Consider the following 20,647-nt stretch of genomic DNA (forward strand, 5'->3'; position numbering starts at 1 on the left):
CACTGCAGCTCCTCCTCTTCTTGTTAAATACAGCACCACTGATTGATAGCATAAAATGAAGTCATATTTTTCAATAAAAAATTAGATAAATTTAAACTATTGTACATGTCAAAATTGCTAATCTCCAGAAGAGAGCTGACTGTAACCTGGTCCTTCTTGGTTTCCCTCACTCTTTTGTCTATTTATCAGTTTTTCTAAAGAACATTTAGCAAACACAGTTACAAGCCTCAGCTGCAAACGGGACTAATCTCTCTCATTTGCTCTCTAAAAATCTACACCAACCTTATTCCTGCACACATTTTTCATCAGCCATTGCTTTGTTCATTCATGACCTCCTGTTCCATAACCACACTGTAATTACAGCAACACTTACTTTCAGGGTCTCTGGGTGATTTTTGGCTCCATTAACAACAAACACAGGCTTGGTGGGAGGCTGACCAGACAGCGAGGGATTTAGGAGAACAAAGGTGTCCTTGGCCTCATTGAATTGGACATAGAGCAAGAGAAACCATCAGCTGAGTACAACCTGTGGGCTTTGGGAGCAACACAATGAAAACCCATTAGTGGCAAAGCTCCCTGCTCTCAGCATGTGAGAATGCTGCAAGTGCCATGGGTGCTGATAGCACTGGGGGCCAATTTCAGAGCCACTGATGCTCCTGGCCAGGAAGGCTTGAGGTACCTGCTGGCAAAGCAGGGAAAGGAGCTGCAGCTTCCCCAGCTCCAGCCTGCACCAGAGCACGTACCTGTACATAAACACAGTGGCTAGCAGGTCAGGTCTGGATATAAGAGAACCTTTGGGCTTAACAGAAAGCGTAAACATCCCTGGATACACTGTGGAGGTCCCAGAAAGTGAGCCTCCACCTGGAAGCACAGGGAGGGTTTCTGCAGCAGTCTCTGAAACATCACGCCAGCTTGCGCTGGTACCCATGTACTCCCAGCTCATAGGGGCTTGCATCTTTTCCAACATCACAAATTTCATACCACTTCTAACAGTTTGAAGATCTGTTAAAAATATTTATTTCCCAGAGTTTTAGCTTTCCGACTTCTGTGCAAACTAACAACCAAATTGTGGGCAGTAAGAGCAAGCATTTGTTTATTTTATAAGAGGACTACTTGCTGCTAATTGAAAACATTTTCAATGAGGCAGCTGTTTCAGTACTGTGAATAGACAAATCGGCATCACATTGAAGATCTAATAACCCCTTAATGAACTTGAATTTTTTGAGTGCCCCCCTACCCTTCCCATTCCCACATTTCAATAATTTCAAAACCATTGATATGTGCCGCCAGAGGAGTTATTTGAGTGCACCTTCTGACATACTTTAATAAAAACCAGAAAAAATGGTTGCTTTGTTTTGAGTTATCAGACTATATTAAAAACCTTGATACATGTATTTAACATTTTCTTTTTCTTAAATAAATAGCAAAGTGTCACCAAAATGAGTGGAACGCCGGCACCATTGCATCGATAGAAACTTCCATACTAAGATGAATACAGTCATAATCTGGAATATTGCATAAGAAGATACTTTGGAGGAAAGGTGGTGATTGCTGGTGCATCTTAGGTGGTGAAAGCATCAACTTGTGAATGGTCTGTGCAGTGGTATCACGATGTGGCTCCTTTGCAAAATCTCACCAGTCCAAACTAGGCAGCTGTAGAGGTGGCCTCAGTGAGACTCTGCAAGAGAACAACTCGCAGGACGTCTAATGCAGGACATTGACTTACTGCCTGCTATCAAGAGCAACATCGCCAATGGCATAACACAAGGGGCTGACCATCTCACTCTCTAGGCAGAACAGTAGCTTTAAAGGAGGGAAATGAACAACATTAAAAACAAACAGGCTGACTAACACTCAGCAGGACAAGGGCTTGGAGAGTGAAAGCTGCCAACTCCTTAGTCAAGAGGGAAGGATGCAACTATTCACTGGGACATTGAAGGTTACAGAACCAGATGTCATTTTTTGATGAGTTTCCCTAAGCTGAAATGGTGTTATTTTTAAGTCTGACCAGCAGCCTCTCTTCAGAGTGGGACAAAGCTCAAAAACACAGCACTGAAGGAAGACGAGCAGCCCGCAAAAGCACCTGCTGCCTTTAACTCACTCCATCACGTGCAGGCAGCACTGCCTGCCCACTGCCTGCCAAAGGGGCTGCTCCTCCACATATTAGAGTGCAGTGAGCTAAATCCCACCGCTCTGCTTCTGTTGGCTTAAACCAGACCCTCATTATTTTAAACAGAGTTTATTGTATTTAATACATTATAAAATTTGAAAAAATTGTAGGAAAGCAGCAGATTCAAACCAGAGCATCTCTACCAAATATTAATTATTCTGGCCCCCTTTGAAAAACACAAAACGAAAACAACAAAAAATTCATTAAAAAAAAAAAAGTTAACCTTTCACATCTGTGAGGGCAGACAAAAAGTGTGCGACTTCTGTACAAACTACATTTAAAATTTCAGTCGACTAGCTTTCCAATGTAATGGATGGTTGTCTCCTGAACACCTGCCCATCCACCTCTAAAAAAGACAGACAGAAACCTCCATATGCAAATCAAGTTGAGTCAAGTTGAGTCAAGGTGTATACATTAAAAAGTGGATGGCTGTTTGGCAATGGAAAATGGGTGAAGAGTAGCCTATGTACCCCCAGTGGTAATGGCTTGTACACCGTTAAGTGGGCCCGAGTAAGGCCTAGGACACTTAATGGCCATCACAGCACCAACTTCATCTATCACTTAGTTGTTGTTGCATTTCCTACCCTTTGACATATACATACATATATATATGTACATACATACATATACATACATATTTTAAATATGTGTGTGTGTGTATTTTCTTTTACACCTTGAGGTTATTATTATTACTACTACTCCAAATGTTCCCATATGAATTCAGGTGTGGTCTCTATATTTGATATAAATGTGTCTTTTATTCAATTTTAGTTCCAGGACTTGTTTGGAGTCCAAACTGCACATGAAACGTCCCCCTTTTTTTTTCCTCTCTTTGCCTTTTTTTTTTTTTTTTGCATAAAGAAACATGTCCATTTTAGTCCAGAGGCTCCTGCTTTATTCGAATGACAGAGGGTGCACGAGATGTCCTTCTGAGTTCTCGTCTCAGTACGTATTCACTGAATTGGGAAGAGTCCACTCCACCTCCACATGAGCCAACAATCTCAAATCCTCTTTGCTGTAACCTCTCAAGTACCTGCAGAAAAGGAGAAACACATGTATAATTAAATAAATAGCGTGACAGGGGACAGGGTGAGAGGGAATGGCCTCAAGCTCTGCCAGGGGAGGTTTAGGCTGGACATTAGGAAAAACGTTTTCACGGAAAGGGTCATTGGGCACTGGCAGAGGCTGCCCAGGGAGGTGGTTGAGTCACCTTCCCTGGAGATGCTTAAGGGACGGGTGGACGAGGCGCTGAGGGGCATGGTTTAGTGATTGATACGAATGGTTGGACTTGATGATCCGATGGGTCTTTTTCAACCTAGTGATTCTATGATTCTATTTGCTCTTCAAGGATGATAAATGCTGGTTTGAAATGGATCCAGCTAGGAAACAAAAGTAGTTACACAGATCCACTAACTGTCCCCAATCCAGCATCTGGACATCAATCCAGCCTGTTCAGATCCCTTTGTAAGTCTGTTCAGGCATTCTTTCCCTTGTTTATACTCTTTGCTACTTTTATCTTCATCTGTTCTGCTGCCCAGGCTTCTTTCACCTCACCTCTGAAGGAGACACTTCCAGGGTTTCACCAGGGGTAGCTGTGATGTCTACCAGCCCCAGTGGAAGGGTGATGCTCCTACACCCCACAGGGCATAGGACCCTCTGCCCAGCACGACCAGACCTCACAGGGGTTGTGCTGGGACCAGGTGTCTACTGAGCCTTCTGCAGCTCTTTCACCAATTAGCAAATTGGCTTTTGCACATGTGCTGGGACAGCAAGAGCATGCAGAGTGGCAGAAAGCTGTAGAGAATTGCGGTGGGGGGAGAAGTCAGCTGTTGTTTAAAAACGTTTAAAACAAGACATGCCAGGTCTTTACACGCATTGCGTCAGGCTGGCAAATGTCCTTCCAAAATAACCAACCATGGCTAATTTGTATCATCAATAGTGCTATTGGCAATTCCAGATGTGAAGTGCTCTCACTCCAAAATGCTGGCTGTGCAGAATTTGCTAACTAGGTGGTGAAAGGTGTGCAAGGTTGGTTGTTTTTAACCAAAGGATAAAACATTTGACACTGTAAGTTATAAGTTTATTATAGTTATTCCAGAAATTACCTGCATTTTTCTCCCAGACATTTCCTTACATAACAGCTATCGATTTTAGACCACAGAAAAAGATGTGTGTCTTTCAAATAAGCAGAGATGCCTTTGTAACCTCAGGAAGGAGGAAGACTGAACACATTGTCTTCATCCAAAGAAAGAAGTATATGGTAATTTATTCAAGGACTATTAAGGAAGTCTCTAATCAAACACAAAAGACTTGGGTAACACTGGAAAAATGACACACCAGTTTTCAACTACATCTGTAATAACTCGTCTCCTATTGTACCCTTCACATTACACACCTTGCCTGACAGTGTTTTGGAAGGGTCAAAGCCATCCTAAGATGCCCCAGTTGGATGGTAGCAGAGGGAGCTAAGGCAAAGTCCCCTTTACAAAAGCAAGGTCCAACAGGTGCCTTCTCCTGTGGCTGCAGGCTGCTCTCTTCTCCAGAAATACTTGGTCCTGTTTCAGGAGGAGGAAGGCTAGCTCTGTTCTCCCTCTGTGGATGTCTGGCCCTCCTTCCAGCAGCTGGCCAGTGCTATTCTACAGTCATCTCTCACACATTAATTCCTGTTTTCACTCTCTTCCTCAGAACAAGAGACCAGGCCTTCACCTTTTTGCTCCTTCATTCTTCCTGTTTAGTTTCAGAACTCCTGCAGACTCTGGTAAATCACAGCATCTCCACTACCTTTCTCAGATGAAGGCACAGCTCCTGATGATCTCTCACACAGGCTCTGTGGGAATATGGAACCTTCCCTCTCTGGTTTGAGATGTCCCTGTGTCCCCTCATCAATCCATAAAATTTATAACAAGCAGGGGAAGGGACTGGAAGCAAGCTTGAATGCTTGCTTTGTATTCAAATTCCAAAAAATGTCTCTCAAAATACACAATATCTTTAAATTAAGGCAAACATTTACCTAAACCAGGTTTTTAACACTAATGTAGTTTGCTTGCAAAGAGATCTGGTGAATATGTATGAATTAAGTTGAGAAAGCAGCCTTGACCCACAGAAATAAATAACTGGCTCAAAGCGTCCAGCTGGTTTAGTTCATCAAAATGCTCCACTGATGGTGCAGAGGGTCAACCCACTCATAACCTGGTCGGCAGGCTCCCTTGTAAAAAATGCACATTTGACTTCCTACCTGAACTGAGTTGAGGTGACAGTATCCATTCAGTGGAAATCGGATGACATGCGTCGAGTCATGATTCCATCCAGCATTGACAGAGTTACACATCACGTCACCGATTTCTGGGAACACTTCTTCTATCAATGACTTATCGCCACTCAGTGTAATCCTTTCCCCAAGATCCGGGGCAACTCGCACCACCAGGCACTCACAAGACTTTGAGAAGCGGCCACTCTCCCGGTCCTGTTTCCACCTTTCCATCTCTCCTAGCATGGGCTGAAGCTGGAAATACTTTGCTTCTTCATATAACAAACTGTAGTCCTGAAAGACATATATATTACTGCGCACGATTAAGAAAGAGGCATTGCTAATGTACCACTTAATGTACATGGTTGTTTGGGCTAACACTGCTCTAGATCTGGAGCCCTTCAGACAAAGTTCATAATTACTGTGTAGGAAGGTGTAATAAAATAACAGTGCAAGCAAAAAATAATCATCAGCCACTTGAAACAGACTGGGTATAGCAGCATTCAGGAAGGGAGGGGGAGGATATGCCTGCTCAGCTCCATTCTGCTATAGAACAATCCAGGCAAAAATCCACTTTTTCAAGTATTTTATCCCCATAGTGATGTCACAGAATAATGACCTCATTGAACAGATGGAACAGAATTCAATCAGTATTCAGAAAATTCATCACTAGGATCCATTGCTACTTACAGCAATACTAGCAGGCATTGTAACAGGTATAAGAATGTAAATGAGGAAGGCTATGATGGTTCTAAGTGTAAAATGATTCAGATATTTGCATAATGAATTGCACATATAACTGCATTTTAAATATTAAGTATTTTTTAATACCTCCCCATTTTGCCAACAGTATTGTTTACTACAGCTTCTGAAACACCATAGCAGAGAGAACACATTTCTAAGCATAACCAGTACAGAAGTAATTTAGAACTGATGATCTGGAGTCTGTTTACTGCCATTTTTTAAATTGGAAAAAAATAATAATCTTGTTTTTTCTAGGTTTAAGACTGTAAGACCATTTGGAAAATACTAGTACAGAAAAAAAACCAATATATAATCATTAGGGAGCAGAATGATGACACAGGAAGGCTGATAATAGTTAATGTGACCCTGCATTTGAGCTACGGGCAGAATGCTTTATGAGAATGGGACACCTAAACCATGCCTACAATACTGCTTACATTTAAAGTGTAACAAAAAAGTCATCTCAACTGTATATTTCCAAGAAACAAGGACCACTGTTCATTTTAAGCACTAATCTTTTGGACAACTTAAAGCATAACTAAGGACACCCCTTTGAACATGATGTTAGTTTGGCAAACTTGCCAGGAGTTACATTTTTAATTTCAACACAGCTACAGTGTATTTATGTGTTTAAAAGGCTCTACATGTATAATTTCTTAATATTGCATGGAAGGTGGCTTTGCCTTTTTCTCTATATTTCTGATTACCTTCAGGACAAGTGCAGAGAGCAGCACAAAGCCATGCTAAGGCTTCAAAAGAGGGATATGATGTGTATCAGCTAGTTGCAAACTCCCACATTATTCAAGTAAGTTTATCCTTGTCATGCATGGGAGAAGTAAGTATGTGCCTACAGCAGGTAATTCAAAAGTTGCTGTAGTGCTCAACCTCACAGTTGTTATGACCCAAACACCTGAAAATCTGTCTCAGATATGAGGGATAAAAGACTGCACACCAGTGTGAACTGCTCTAACCCTTCCTCATCACCTCTCCTGTTCAATCTGAAATGCTGTAATTCCTATGGTGAACTAATGGCACTGCTGGCTACGCTAATATGCATTCATTAAGTAGTGATAAAGATCTGTTCTGATTCCAAGTGTGGTTGCCAGCACTGTTTTCGCTGACACCACATATACATCCACATACCTACGAGTGGATAAACACAGAATATCACATGGAATCTGAAGCCCTACCTCTGTAGGTTAGTATCTAACGTGGTGAACTACCGCAAATTTAATTTGTTATTAAAAAAATCCCCATGTTCTTTAATAAAGTTCAAATAATAAATGTGGAACTACTCATCCCTGACTTCTCTAAAACTCTAAAATTAAACTCACAGTGTGCATTCAGGAGTCTGAGATAGAAAATATTTTATGATTTAATGCTCAAATATTACCATGTGCGTAGTTTATTTTGTCAATATCGTGATTCCCACACCACTCTGAATATCAGCATGGGAGTAGAAGCTGGAGCTGCTGCAGTCAGAGGGGAAGCATAAGAGTGGATGAGAGGACAAGTAATCAGCAAACCTCATGAACAGTTCCAGATTGTAACATTCTTTCTATCTCCACTAATATCCTACAATATTTAACTCCCCTAGGTCAAACATGGCAAGGTTGCTCCATCATGCTGTAGCCAGGAGGGAAAGATTATTATTGATGCCACTCTAGGAAAGGCTGACAAATGCCACTTTAGCAACCTCACGCTTACTTTTGTCATATACTTTAAATCAAACATCATTGTCCTCCCCATCTCAGCTCTGCTTTGACTACATGCTGGATACTAGCTTTAGCAAGACACATGCAAAACACCCAAGTCCCTTGAAATCTCACCTTGAAATCATCAGGAATGAGGAGTTTTGATGTCCTTAAAAAATTCAAGATATATCTGAACATCTGCCCATCTCTGTCGATGAAATAATGCTGCTTGAGACTGTCGAGGACAATGGGCTCCGTGCCATCGAAAAGCCGGCCGATTCTAGAGAGGAAACAAGAGGCAAGCAGCAAGGTCACACCAAGCTTGGCTCAGCAGCTACTCAAACGGCCCAATACTGTAAAACCCCACACCACGGCTCCACCTCATAAGAAAAGGGCTGGTTTGAAACCATGATTTAAGCTGGGTGTTTCCCAGCATGGCCTAAGAAACTTTTAAGTAGCACGGTTGAGGAGGTGGAGGGGCAAGCAGCTGGAACAGGTGCCTCTTGCACCAGCCTCACTGCCCAAATCCATGTCTTGAGATGACACTTCTTCTATTATTTCGGACACCTCTCTTGATAGCTCCCCATCAGCAGATCCTGTTCCCCAGAGAAGCACTAACCCCCTTGATTGATTTCATGCTGCTTTCTGGGGGACTGCATGGTGAACCTGATTGAGTTTGGAAACTGCATTTGTGAAAAGTTTTTTCGTTGTTTGCTTGTTTCTTGTTTGTTTGTTTTTAAATCCAGAACATTTTTTGGATGCCATTTACTGCAATCAACACTTGGACAGGCACAACTGAGGGAGCAGCACATTGTGGGAATATGCAGCTGGGGATCCAAAGCATTTCAATGTGAGGTAATGATTTCACAATAAAAATTAACTGTTTGTAGCACCTACCAATTAGCACACTAAAATAATCAGGAAAAAAGCCTCAGTTTTGACAGAGATCACCTACTGACCACCAGAACCATGCAGCCACCTAGAGAGCCTCTGCTTACTAACAGTTCTTGCAACATAAACTGCTGGATAAACACACATTTTCTAGACGTGTGCCCCACAAATCTACTTTTGCTAGAGCAGTAAGAAGGGCTGAAAACTCTGAACAAAACCCTGCCAGAGTAACATGAAATACATGTTAAGTTTCTGCACCAGGTGTTTGCAAAATGCTCCTGAATCACTGGCTGTTTCCCAATGAAATCAGCAGGAGCGACTGTAGGTTTGATTTTGTGTGCACGTTCATATGTCTGTATGTGCAAAGTGGAAATACTTTTTTATTCTTTCCAACACTGGCCCTCTCAAGAACTGTATACTATAAACAAAACTCTCCTGAAATAGCTCACTTGTGAAACATTACACAGACACTCCATGTGAAATACTACCAGTGGTTTTGGACATGACTTCAGAGCCTTGCCACAATCCTTTACATTATGCAGTATTCTGCAGATTCTGTGTTTTTATTATTTGAATGCAAAGGCCCACTTGCCTGTGGCTTTTGTCACAGTATAGACAATGTGATTCAGGAATCAGCACAATAAAACCTCTGCAAGTTATTAAAGAGCATACAGTAGTATTACTGGGCATCAGCATGGAGCTAGAGGACCAACAGGCACTTACATTCTCTGATTGAACTCAGTTTGTGGCATAGCTAAGGCACAAATCTGTCTTCTCACAAAAACAATACTGCAAGCACAACAAACAGTCATGGCACAGTACTTTTGTTATAAAAGAAGTGAAGAAATAACCATTCTTCACCAGTAGGAAAGAAACACCAAAACCTCAGAGGTGATCAGCCCTCCTCGATGCATGAAGCACCCCAAACTGAGAGATGCCCCATCCATCAAGCAAACAGAAAGGGATCTCCAAGAAAGGTTCAAGAGGCAAAAGACAGAAGCAGTTTCCAAAAGGAGGAGATGGCAGGGCTTGCAGTGGAGTCTTGGGGAACTACAGAGGGATGGAGCTCCAGATGCCCACTTATCACATGGCAACCACAGCCACACACTCCCCTTTGGAAAAAAGGCACAGCCAACCCGAATGGAGCTTGGAATGATGTCTGTGCTTGCAGCAGGGGATCAGTAGTACAGCCAGTAATAAGTTGTGAACAGAATACAAGTCTCATCTATTCTTTCTCACCATCTGGGAGAGATGGAGACAAGGAAAGAAACAAAACCCATTAACCTCAGTTGGTCGTTTAAAGTTCTCTAGGAAATGCCTGAATCAATTCAAGTAATATAAAGTATGTAACATATAAGGAATGAAAAACATTTTGCAGAATGATCAGGTTCAAAATACCTTTTCTGCAAAGCCATCCCTTAGAACTATTCAAGCTTTCTTCCTTGGGTACTTGTTGCTGCCTGCCCTACTGCTCAAATTTAAGCTGTGACAGGCTGTAAAATACAAGTTCCTGTTCACTAAGTGGATGAGCAATGTTTATGTCTAATATGGATGCATTTGGCATTTAGCATTAATTTTCCCCTGTACTTAAGGATGTCATCTTGGAATCTATCATGGAATTCACACACAAAATATATATACACTTGGCCAAATAAGTAATTACTGAAATGTATAATTGTAATTGGTTTCTGCAGCATTTTCCTAGTTCTAAGTTACTACTGTAATTACATGCTTTAAACCTCTAGGCTTTTTGTCGTCATTTTATTAATTGTTTAGGAGAAGAACAAGATAGTATCAGAGGATGGAGCCTTCTGATGAAACCATAATGCTGACAAGAGCATACAGCCATCAGGAGTGCTACTGGGGACCTGAAAGGCCTTGGGTTTGGGCTGGAAGAGTTAACAAAGTGCTGCCTTAGTGTAGCGCTGTTTTTCACTGCAGCAGCAGAAAAACCCAAGGAATTGCAAAGTCCCAATTCCTTTCCCACTCCCCTCCCAGGATCACTTTGCAATACACAGCTGCACTCTCACATGTTAGAACAGCTTTGGAGGGGTAGACCCCCAGCAGAGAAAATTCTGTAAACCAAATTAAAGCCTTTTTCCCTTTCACAGCCTCCAGGGAAAGACTTGAGACAATATGAGACACACATCTGGTGACATGGTCCTTTTCCTAAGCTACACCAGCCAGTGGAGGAGGCTATGCTATGACAGTATCTTGGGAACGACCAGCCAGAATGTGGTGTACAACCAATGCTGCTGCTCTCCAGCCTCCTCCTGTACTGCTGGGTTCCTGTGAAGCTCAGCAGTAAGCTCTCTGCTGAGCCTAGCTTGGCAACGTTTCTATACAATACAATCTGAGTAACCATCCTCCCTGTCACTCACAGCTCCACTGTTACTCCTTCTTGGCCTCACACTGCAATTCTAAATGTTTAAGTGGCATCAATCTGCTTGCACGGGAACAGACTGCTAAGTCCTGTTTATTATAATTTAATTTCCCAAGAGAATCTGAACGATGTTTTTCCCCATCCCATTCTTGACAACGTTGGCCAATGACTGGCAAAAACTTTCTTTTCTTAAAAGATAAATATGTAACAGCTGAATGGACTTCCAAACAGGAAAGTGCTTTGAAAGAAGTTTGCAAAATAAGCTAATAATTATACGCAGAATTAGCCAAATATCAAGGGTAAAGGATAAGAAACTAGTCCATTTACAAGCAAATGCATTTCTGAAATATTTAATTAAAACTAACAGGCTGGAATTTTCTGTATATCAGGAAAATTAATGTCCCATGGGTTGAAAGTGTGACCTCCAGTGGGTAATAATTAATGTCTATGGCTTTAAGTATCATATTCCACTGTCAGAAATCGAACGCTTCAAGGGCTGAAAATATAACCAGTGGAAAACTCAGCTTTGGACAGAGAATTTCATTTTCCTTTAAGGACACAAAAGGCGCACAGTTGCAAGCTTGGTTTTAGTGGGGAGAAAACAACTGGATATGGAAGAGATCGATGTCTTACTTTTATAAAACACTGTAGGGATCCTTCTCCCTACAGACCAGCACTTCCATAGCAAAGTTTCTAGACCAAAAAGCTAGCACAGGAAGATGACATTGCTTACAGGATTTTTCAGATTCTTCAGAAACAAGTCCTGTTAGTCAAGCATAAAAATATACTCAGTCTGCAGCAAAATTGTATACATAGTGTTTGCGCTCTCAGTGTGTAAATATTTACATATATTATTATACACATAAATAGAAATATTTCCCTTTAGTATATTCTGCCTCTGTTGAGAATCTGGGAAAGGAGCAATAATTAGGGACATGATGGTCAATATTATTTAAGTCAACTACTGCACAACTTAACACCAAGAAAACGTGCAGGTTGTTTTAGCAGCTTCAGTGGACAGAGCTAAAATTCTTCCCTTTTGTAATCAAAGAGATACAAGTAACATGGAAAAGCAGCAAGCCTTGATGTCTGCAGGCATGCAGAATATTGCATTACTTTCAGTCTAAGGTAGAAATAAATCTAGTATTTTTTTTCCTGAGAAAACACAGATTTTGTATTATTGAATATATTTAGTATATTACTTCTCATATTATTATTATTATCATCAGAGGTCAAAACCTCTAAACTGAATTTTTTTTTGCAATAATTTATTTTCAAGTGTTTTAAGTTGTCAGCTCTCCCAGCACTCTGTATTTCATAGAACAACAAAAAGAGAAGAAAACAACTGGTGTTTAATAACCTGATGAGAGAACTGTGCAGTGGCAGGAGCATTGGTGACGTCCTGGCACCCGCAATCCCATGCTAATGGCAGGTCAAGTAACTAATCGGGACTCCACCAAGGTAAGATATTCAGTGGCTGGCAAAACACTCATGAAAACAAATCTCTCTCCCTTCAATAATAAATTACATGGCAAAGAATAAGTATTCTAGTTGAAATCTTACTTACCTGGTTGGAGCCACCGTGGCAAAGTGAGTAGGGGTTTGGCTCTTAAAAGGATAAATGAATGCAAGTTTTACTATCACATTGTTATATTTATGTGGCTAATGGGAATGCTTACTTAACATTCTGGGGTGTGTGGAAAGTGAGATAGAATAGGCTTTTACTTTTTCTTTTTTCTCTCTGAGACTTTTTAGTCCACGTTGTCTTTAGTAAAAGAAAATGAAAGAAATTAATAAGTGCTCAAAGGCAATTTGCATAAGAGCCCATTATAAATTATATCTGTTCAATAGTATTCGCATATCATGGCTATTTAATTTTACTTCCTTGTATGTCTAAATTATATAATTTTGCACTGTCCCCTAGAAGCTAGTACATTTGATGAGGTGTCCACGTCAGGGAGAAATGCACAATGATGAGGTTGCTACTCTTTTCTTTAGAGGAGCGCTTTAACAGTAACAACCTGCTCTTCCTTTTTGAATACTCCATACCATTTGGATCCACAGCAACTTAGTACCTAGCAATCTTTATAACTCTGCATAACAAAAGTTGGCTTATAAACATAACAGAATACATTTGCAATTTTCTGCAACATATATTATGAAAACCGCATTTTAACCAAATACCCTGTTGTAATCTCTTGCTCTCAGCACTATTATAATTTGTTCTTATCTCTTCCTCCTTACATTTAATTTAAGGTTTCATGTCCATGAGTCTCAGGAATTCCTTGGCATAGACAGTTCCTACGTTATCAGAAAAGGGATGAATACAATGATTATAAAGCAAAGGTAACAGGGGAAAATGTATTAAAACCCCAAATCTCATTAAACCTTCTATAAAAATGGTATTTATATAGGAGCCAAAATGACATAGCAAGAAAGATGTTCGGGAGGAGGTATTAAAACACCAGCTCTTATGAGATTTAAAAGAAAATGTTCCATAGCATTTTAAAGAACAGATAAATCCCAGATTCTGAGTAGAAGGATGTCAAACCTTTGTTGAAATATTTGCTAAAGATTAAAGAGCTGAATCATTTACATGAAGATCATTTCACAGAATCACAGAATCACACAGAATAACCAGGTTGGAAGAGACCCACCGGATCACCGAGTCCAACCGTTCCTACCAAACACAAACATCTTAAGATTGTCATTCAGGCATGGAATGGAAAGAAAAGGTAAGGGTAAGCTCAGAGGGCTAACAAAACATTCAGCAGAAATTGAGATAGACAAGAAGGGGTGAATAGTCTTAAATGCAGTAAAGTGAGTGAGGAACAGATGGGAAAGATCTGAAATGATGAGTGAGGTGGTATCATCAGGGAACGCATCAGTGAAAAAAAAAACATGGGATTTGCTATAACCTGCCGGATCAGAGGCAGTACCAGGAATGGAGATGAAAGCAAATCAGTCATAGTACAAAATGAACTAATAGCCATTGGATCTAACCCACATGGACAAACCGACACATTAACTGGAAAAGAATATATTGCACAACAATGTGTAGTCATGTTGCAGGAATGCTACTTATATGAGGGCAAAGTATAGCTTTCTATGCTGCAGATGAGCATGGAGATGATGTGTAACTAAATGACAGCTGAACAAAAGAGGTTATGTGAGTCTACAAGAAACTTTGGGGTAAACTAAAAAATGGATAGCTGAAGCGCTTGAAGCCCAGAGCAACACCCTAATCTCCATCTGAAAAGGAAATTTTTCTAAGAAAAGTTATAAACTGTATTTTCCTGCTAAACAAGTGAACTAACAACCCAGAAGATTCACACCAGAAATAATAATTACACTATGAAATACAGGTAATACAGGAACTCCCCCTGTGTTCATAACATACTGGTTGATAGCCTTATGGTGGGTGCTGGGTGCCTGAACACCCAACAGAAGCAGGCCAAAAAATGGGCTCTGTCACAGCCTCCTCCTGGCATGTTCCAACACTCATTCCAAAATTCAGGACCACTCAGACCCAAATGGCACTTGCAGAAATGCTGACATTTTAGAAAATAAAAACATAAATAGTTGGGATAGGATGTCAAGAGCTGCTAACTCACAGCTAGAAAACTGCATATGTGGGCAGATGGAAACCTTCTCCCACACCGCACAACAGCAGCAAGGGTGAGGCCAGGAAAACACTATCCCCAGACTGCAGACGATGGGCCAGGGAGTTTCTGTTTACCATATACCTTCTCTCTCTGCTCTGCTATACCAAAGAGATATAGACAGATAAGTGGAACAGGCTGCAACCCAAATGTGCATCTTTTCACACAAAGCTAAGCAGGTAAATGCTTTAAAAGCAATTTCAATACTGTGGCAGCCAAATCTCCTGAACCTCTAGGCTGAGAGGGGTCTGCCCTCTGCTTTCCAGCTGTTCCCTTACCCCAAACCAGGATCCTCTCCTCTACAATCCTCATCACTTTTGGCAAAGTGAGCTTCTTCCATTGACACGGAAGTTATTGACACTCCCCAAGACATTCTGTCTATCCCTGACTCTCACAGTTTTCCTTATCTCCAGATCCCTTAAATCCTTTTGCTACCATGCAGACCTGTCTCCAGAAAACTTAAGCCTCGCAATCACCAAATAAGCTGTCCCTTCAGCCAAACCACTATCTACAGAGTGGAACCAGAGCCCCTCTAGAACACCAAGACACTTCTCCCACCAGTTAGCTCTCTGGTCAACCCAATCCACGTGACAAATGAAGGAGACCTGGAACAAAAGCAGAGGCTACAAATACCTGCCGCCATCCCTCTTATCACAAGAGGCATTTTGCTTCTGCCATTTATTAGGACATCAGGCAAAGAGCAGCAACATGCAACAGCTCCCCTGCTGCAGCTTGATCACCAGTATTTTATACTGTATGATGCCATCTCACCTCGCTCTTCTTTTCAGGCTCACTCACGCACTGGATCTACTGAAAAGCAGACTGCAAGCCTTTAAGCTACACATCTCCTACAGCATTTGCTATCTTGCAAATAAGTCCTTAAAAACTTCTTCGTTTTTTAGCGCATATCAAACCCACTTTTCCTAAAATCATTTAAACCAATGAAATGTTAAATCAATTATCCATGCAAATACTTTTTCCATCTCTGTTTTTTGTACCCAAGTTTTCTTGGCAATGATAACATTTCACAGAAATATTAACAAATATTCTCTTTGCTTGCCAAGATAATTTTACTAAGCTCGAATCCAATTTCATTGAGGTATGTTATTTATGTTTTATCTTGAGGGAAGCTGCCTATTAAGTTAGTAGCAACCGTGGCCTTTTGCTTACGATACGGTTATTACCAAGTTATCAGGAGTACCTTTAAGTTATTAAGGTGCAATGGCAAATTAAGTACTTTGCGTCATAATTAGCTAATAACTTTTGAATTATATTTTAATCATGTTTAAGATGGCCAGGTTTGCTGTGAGTACAGATAATGGAGGATAGGAGCAGAACAGGAGCATTTATCATTCAATACCAAAAGCCAGAAAGTAGCTAAACTGGTGAACGCACAACATCCCAAAGGCCATGATAATCCATATATTCAGAACATTGAAACCTTTTGCAGGCAGCAACATAATAAAGTAGAACTTGTCTTGGGATCATGTTTAAGTAAAAAGCAAAAATATCTTAGCTGCAACCCACTCTCCTTCAAGTCTAGCAATTTTTCTTAAAAAGAAAACGACTAGTTAGCAACCTATCTTCAAAGTCCTATTTGATAAATCTGTAAATGCAGAATCCAACAGACAGAGAACACTGTTAAAAAGCAGCTTTAAAAAGCTACAAGAACCATTTCCCTTTCAAAAAATCTGGACATTGGGGGAAGAAAACAAACCAAAAAACCAAAACACCAATACCCTTCCAAAATAACCAAACACCAATAATGGCAGAAATTCTTTGATGTATTCCTTCATACACCAAGCTTGCCCCTGAAGCTTTCATGAATTTCATTCAAACCACTGTTAGCTCTCAGTATTTCCTCTGTACCCTCAAGAAGGCTCAACATCAAAATTTCACATAGGTATCAGTGGAAATTAAGAAACACAGTGAGATTCTCCACGAAAACCCTCAGGAAACTATAAGAAAAATGAGTTCTGGATCCAAACTCAACATCCTGATATCTCAGTTAAGTATGTATATACTATGGAAGAAGTGCTACAATACCCTCACTCTGCCCCTTTCCAGAATGTTACTTTAGGAACCTACTTCATAGGCCTGGAGCTTGTGCTCCTGTAAATGACAATCATTGCAATGCCACCATAATGAATTAAGCTTTCCAAGATATTCACAACTTTGGCTACTTAGCCAGAAATCCGGTGTTGTTTTGTTACCTGCTGCCTCCTCTAAGGGAAAGGACAACATGTTTCCATAGACTGGACAAGAACACACTTGCCCTTGCCTTTGCAAGTGTTGCACAAACTCCTCCTGCACAGCAGCCCACAAAGACAAGAGACTGTACAGCTAACCTCTGCGTGCTATAAAGCGAATCCCACAGGGATTGCTTCTCAGGAGAGAAAGAGGCCACTTCTACATTAAAACCTAAGTAAAAGCTTCTCATTAATGAATAAAACTTATATAGACAAAAGGCTTCTAAAACCTTTAGCTATTAAACATGGTGAACCTGCGCGCCCAGAAAACACTGTCCTCCAGGCCCCAGAATGGAATAAAGTATTCCTAAACATCCCCACTATTCTACTCTCAATAAATACCTGTGAAAGTCACTTGCAAAGTTCATAACATCCTTTTCACGTGCAGTTCACACAGAGAACAACAATTTGCTACTGTTAGGCTGTGCTGCAGAAGCCTGTAAAGCAGATTAACAGGTTTCAGCCCTGCTGCTGCACTTGGGCTCAGGCTGTCACAAGGCAAATTTGCCAGGGAAGGTAGAAAGGATGTTCAGCCTGTTTTTTTAAAGCCCTTCAAAAACAGAGGAATGAAAAAGATACATATATAAAGAATGTTATTAAGGTAGTCAAAACAAGCTCCTCAAGTTAAGATATATGAAATATTAGAGATGCTCTGGCAACTTTCATTTGCAATCTTCCCTCTGCACTTTAGACTTGTCCTTTAATGACCCACAGCATCCTCATCCAGGCAGCATGCAATCTGGGGAGAGGCCAGGGTTGCAGAGCCCACGTCACCCCTGGCTCATCTGTTGAAGGAGTAGAAGGTTTCATGGATGAGGAAGGTTGCAAGAAGGGAATGCACGTAAGGCTGACAGGGACCGCGGTGGAGAAATGAACTCTGTCTGAGTGTGTGTCAGATTTCCTGTGCGATGCTGCCACTGAGCATACCTGACTTATTTTGTTGTGCTCCTTTGAGTGAAGCAAGAAGGTACTAAAGAATGCTGCAAAGAAAACATGCAAGAACGACTCTTCAGAACAGAACTCAAATAACACACAAAAAACACACCCCAAGGACACATGATGAACTGAGGAGGAACAGGAGATGCTGATGACCTGTTTATTAATTAAACAACACATTTCTCTGTGTACAGCAGCAGGCAATCAAGTACTGGAGATGGTATTGCTACCCATACACCACGAAGATGACAAACTAAGGATGCTCTGGCTGCCCTAATAATGTTCTTTTTCTATTAATCTGACTTTAATTAAAATGAGAGAAACTGCAAAGGCAGCTACAAAATAACACATTTATTATACTTCTCTCAAACATTTGTTTTTTGCTTTACTTCTCAGCTCACCTGCTCACAGATTCTTCCACCTAGACTGAAAATGGTATTTCCAGGCTAACATCCTAGACTATAAATTCTTTGAGACAGGCAATACAGATATTATGAAAGCATACAAAGCAGACACAATGAAGAGGTGGGTGTTATGAGCGCTGAATTTAATATGAAAAACACTGCTCTTGTTTTGATTAACTCTAGCTTATATACATTACAGCTACGTTGCTGTGACTCTTACTGTGGACACACACATATGCCTACATAGACAGACATGTTTATACCTGAATAACTCATTCTCATACATTTACATGTTTAACTGCTTCCATGCAAGAGGTTGAAATGATTTAAGCATTTCAGTAACTAGGAAAAATCATACGATTAACCAAATCAGTTCATACAAAGCGCATGCATTATCAGTTAAGAGGACAGGAAAGTCCACCTAAAGCAGCTTAGATCGTGGCTCTGAGCAATGAATAATGCTTAATGCATAGGTAAGAAATGCCAAAGCCACACCTGCACATTCTGCTGGTGGTGGTGGCGATAAAAACACACAGAGATAACATTATTTCCATTGGCAAACTTTACATATACAAAACACCGGCTTTATTGTTTATTAGATCAGTTGCTGTCGTGGTGCAATCATCCCTGCAGCCATGCCAAACCCAACAGTGTCAGACGTATTTCTGTGGAGGAGGTAGAGAGAGAAGAAAGGAAGAGAACCGAGATACAGTACAGAGGCAATATAGCCCCATAAACAGCGACGTAAGGAATAATGAATCCACATATGTGAAAACAGACACTATAACTGCAGCCAGTAAAATCCTCAAAAATACCACATGACAAAACTAAATGTTACATCACAGTGCCTTTAGTACACAATGGCCAGGATGTGATTCAGCTGCCTAAACACAGGAGTGTGGTGCCACTTAGGATGCTCTTAGGCATCTCCAGGACTCCTGTGAGGGCTGTCGGATGGCACAGGGACACTACTGAAGACTCAGGCCCTCGTGAAGCAGCCACAGGAGTACAAGCAGGAATTGTGCATGGACACCAGCTGCTCATATTAAGGCAAATACACATATAAAATGAGCAGAAACTAACTGTACTGAAATCCATATATTAAGCACAGTTTAACGCTATTCTTCCTACTAATCTCAAGAGAAAATTAGACTTCAGTAAATAAAAAACCAGCAAATTTATATGATACAAAATTGTAATAGCTTGCACTGCTCCTAAATTATGTAGGAAATCATAACTATTTTAATCTAAGCGCTATTTTACCCTGCAGTTCAGGATACCCTCACAGAGGAGCTGACTTCTTAGCTTCTTCCCCAAGATGCAGCTTTAGCAAAGGAAATGCAGAAGAGTGCTGCTGGAAGTCACATGGTACTGCCTGTTAGGATCCCTGTTTCCTAAATGTAGACAGTCAGCCTCAAGTATTCTGGCAGGGTGCTGAAGCAAGCTGACTCTAAGATCAAGCTACAGCCAAGGGACAAGATGCAGACACCTACGGAGGGCAGCCCAACCCAGCCTACTAAGCTGAGGAACGTGCTTTTAAACTAGCAGAAAGATGTTGATCCTGGAGCAGGCTACTGCTTGAGTGTCTACGTTTTCATTATTTCATTCACTTAACGTTGAAACCTTTCTCTAACAAGAAAGGTTCTCTAACCAAACTTAACTACATATGGATTAGACAGGAAAAAAAGAAAGCCATTGTCTAAGGGTCTTTCTATACTGCATCTGCTCTTGTCCCCGAGATATTGGTACCACTGCACAACTCTTGGATCAATAGTTTAAGTTACACCTCACTCTACTAATGACTGGAACTACAAAATAACTGATCAACAACCAATACAGGTGCGTATGCCAAAAGAACAAGAAGAAGACAAAGAGTTAACAATTTAGTGAGAAAAATCCTGAATTTCAAAACTACAATTTTTTAGTTGCTAGTTTCAACACAGGCATTTTCAGGGACAGAAAACTGTTTCAAAAACTCCTCTTTTTCTCTGTTCTTGCTGAAAATAAAATGTTACAACATCCTCCTATTACTCCCTCTACTTGTGTAGCTACTTAATATCAATACATTTTTATATATATTTGAATGCAACAAATTTTTAATTTAGCAGAAATCCAGATGTTTTGTTAGATTGCTGATTTTTTTCTCTTGCATCACCACAAGGCATAGATGTAATTGTTTTCTACTATCTTTACAGGAGATCTACAGAACCACATTATTGAATGGTGCAGAGGCCTGAAAATAGTTTGGAGTAATCAAAAGCTGCACT

The 20,647-nt window shown here is 40.7% G+C and overlaps 1 protein-coding gene across 3 annotated transcripts in view; it reads right to left on the minus strand.

Moving 5' to 3' along the window:
• KCTD1 (potassium channel tetramerization domain containing 1) overlaps positions 1 to 20,647 on the minus strand; it is a 122,203-nt gene that overhangs the window by 53,468 nt on the left and 48,088 nt on the right. For 2 of the 3 annotated variants that reach the window (XM_069853989.1, XM_069853991.1), the window contains exons 3-5: positions 7,991 to 8,135; positions 5,406 to 5,711; positions 2,985 to 3,203 (exon numbers count right to left, since the gene is read on the minus strand). In XM_069853989.1, the coding sequence (XP_069710090.1) occupies positions 3,045 to 3,203; positions 5,406 to 5,711; positions 7,991 to 8,135 (610 nt within the window). In that variant the 3' untranslated portion in view covers positions 2,985 to 3,044. Of the gene's footprint in view, positions 1 to 2,984; positions 3,204 to 5,405; positions 5,712 to 7,990; positions 8,136 to 20,647 lie in introns of those variants that run through there. The other variant, XM_069853990.1, reaches the window with a different exon arrangement.

The sequence above is a fragment of the Phaenicophaeus curvirostris genome, chromosome 3, assembly GCF_032191515.1.
Source record: "Phaenicophaeus curvirostris isolate KB17595 chromosome 3, BPBGC_Pcur_1.0, whole genome shotgun sequence".
NCBI classification, from domain to species: domain Eukaryota; kingdom Metazoa; phylum Chordata; class Aves; order Cuculiformes; family Cuculidae; genus Phaenicophaeus; species Phaenicophaeus curvirostris.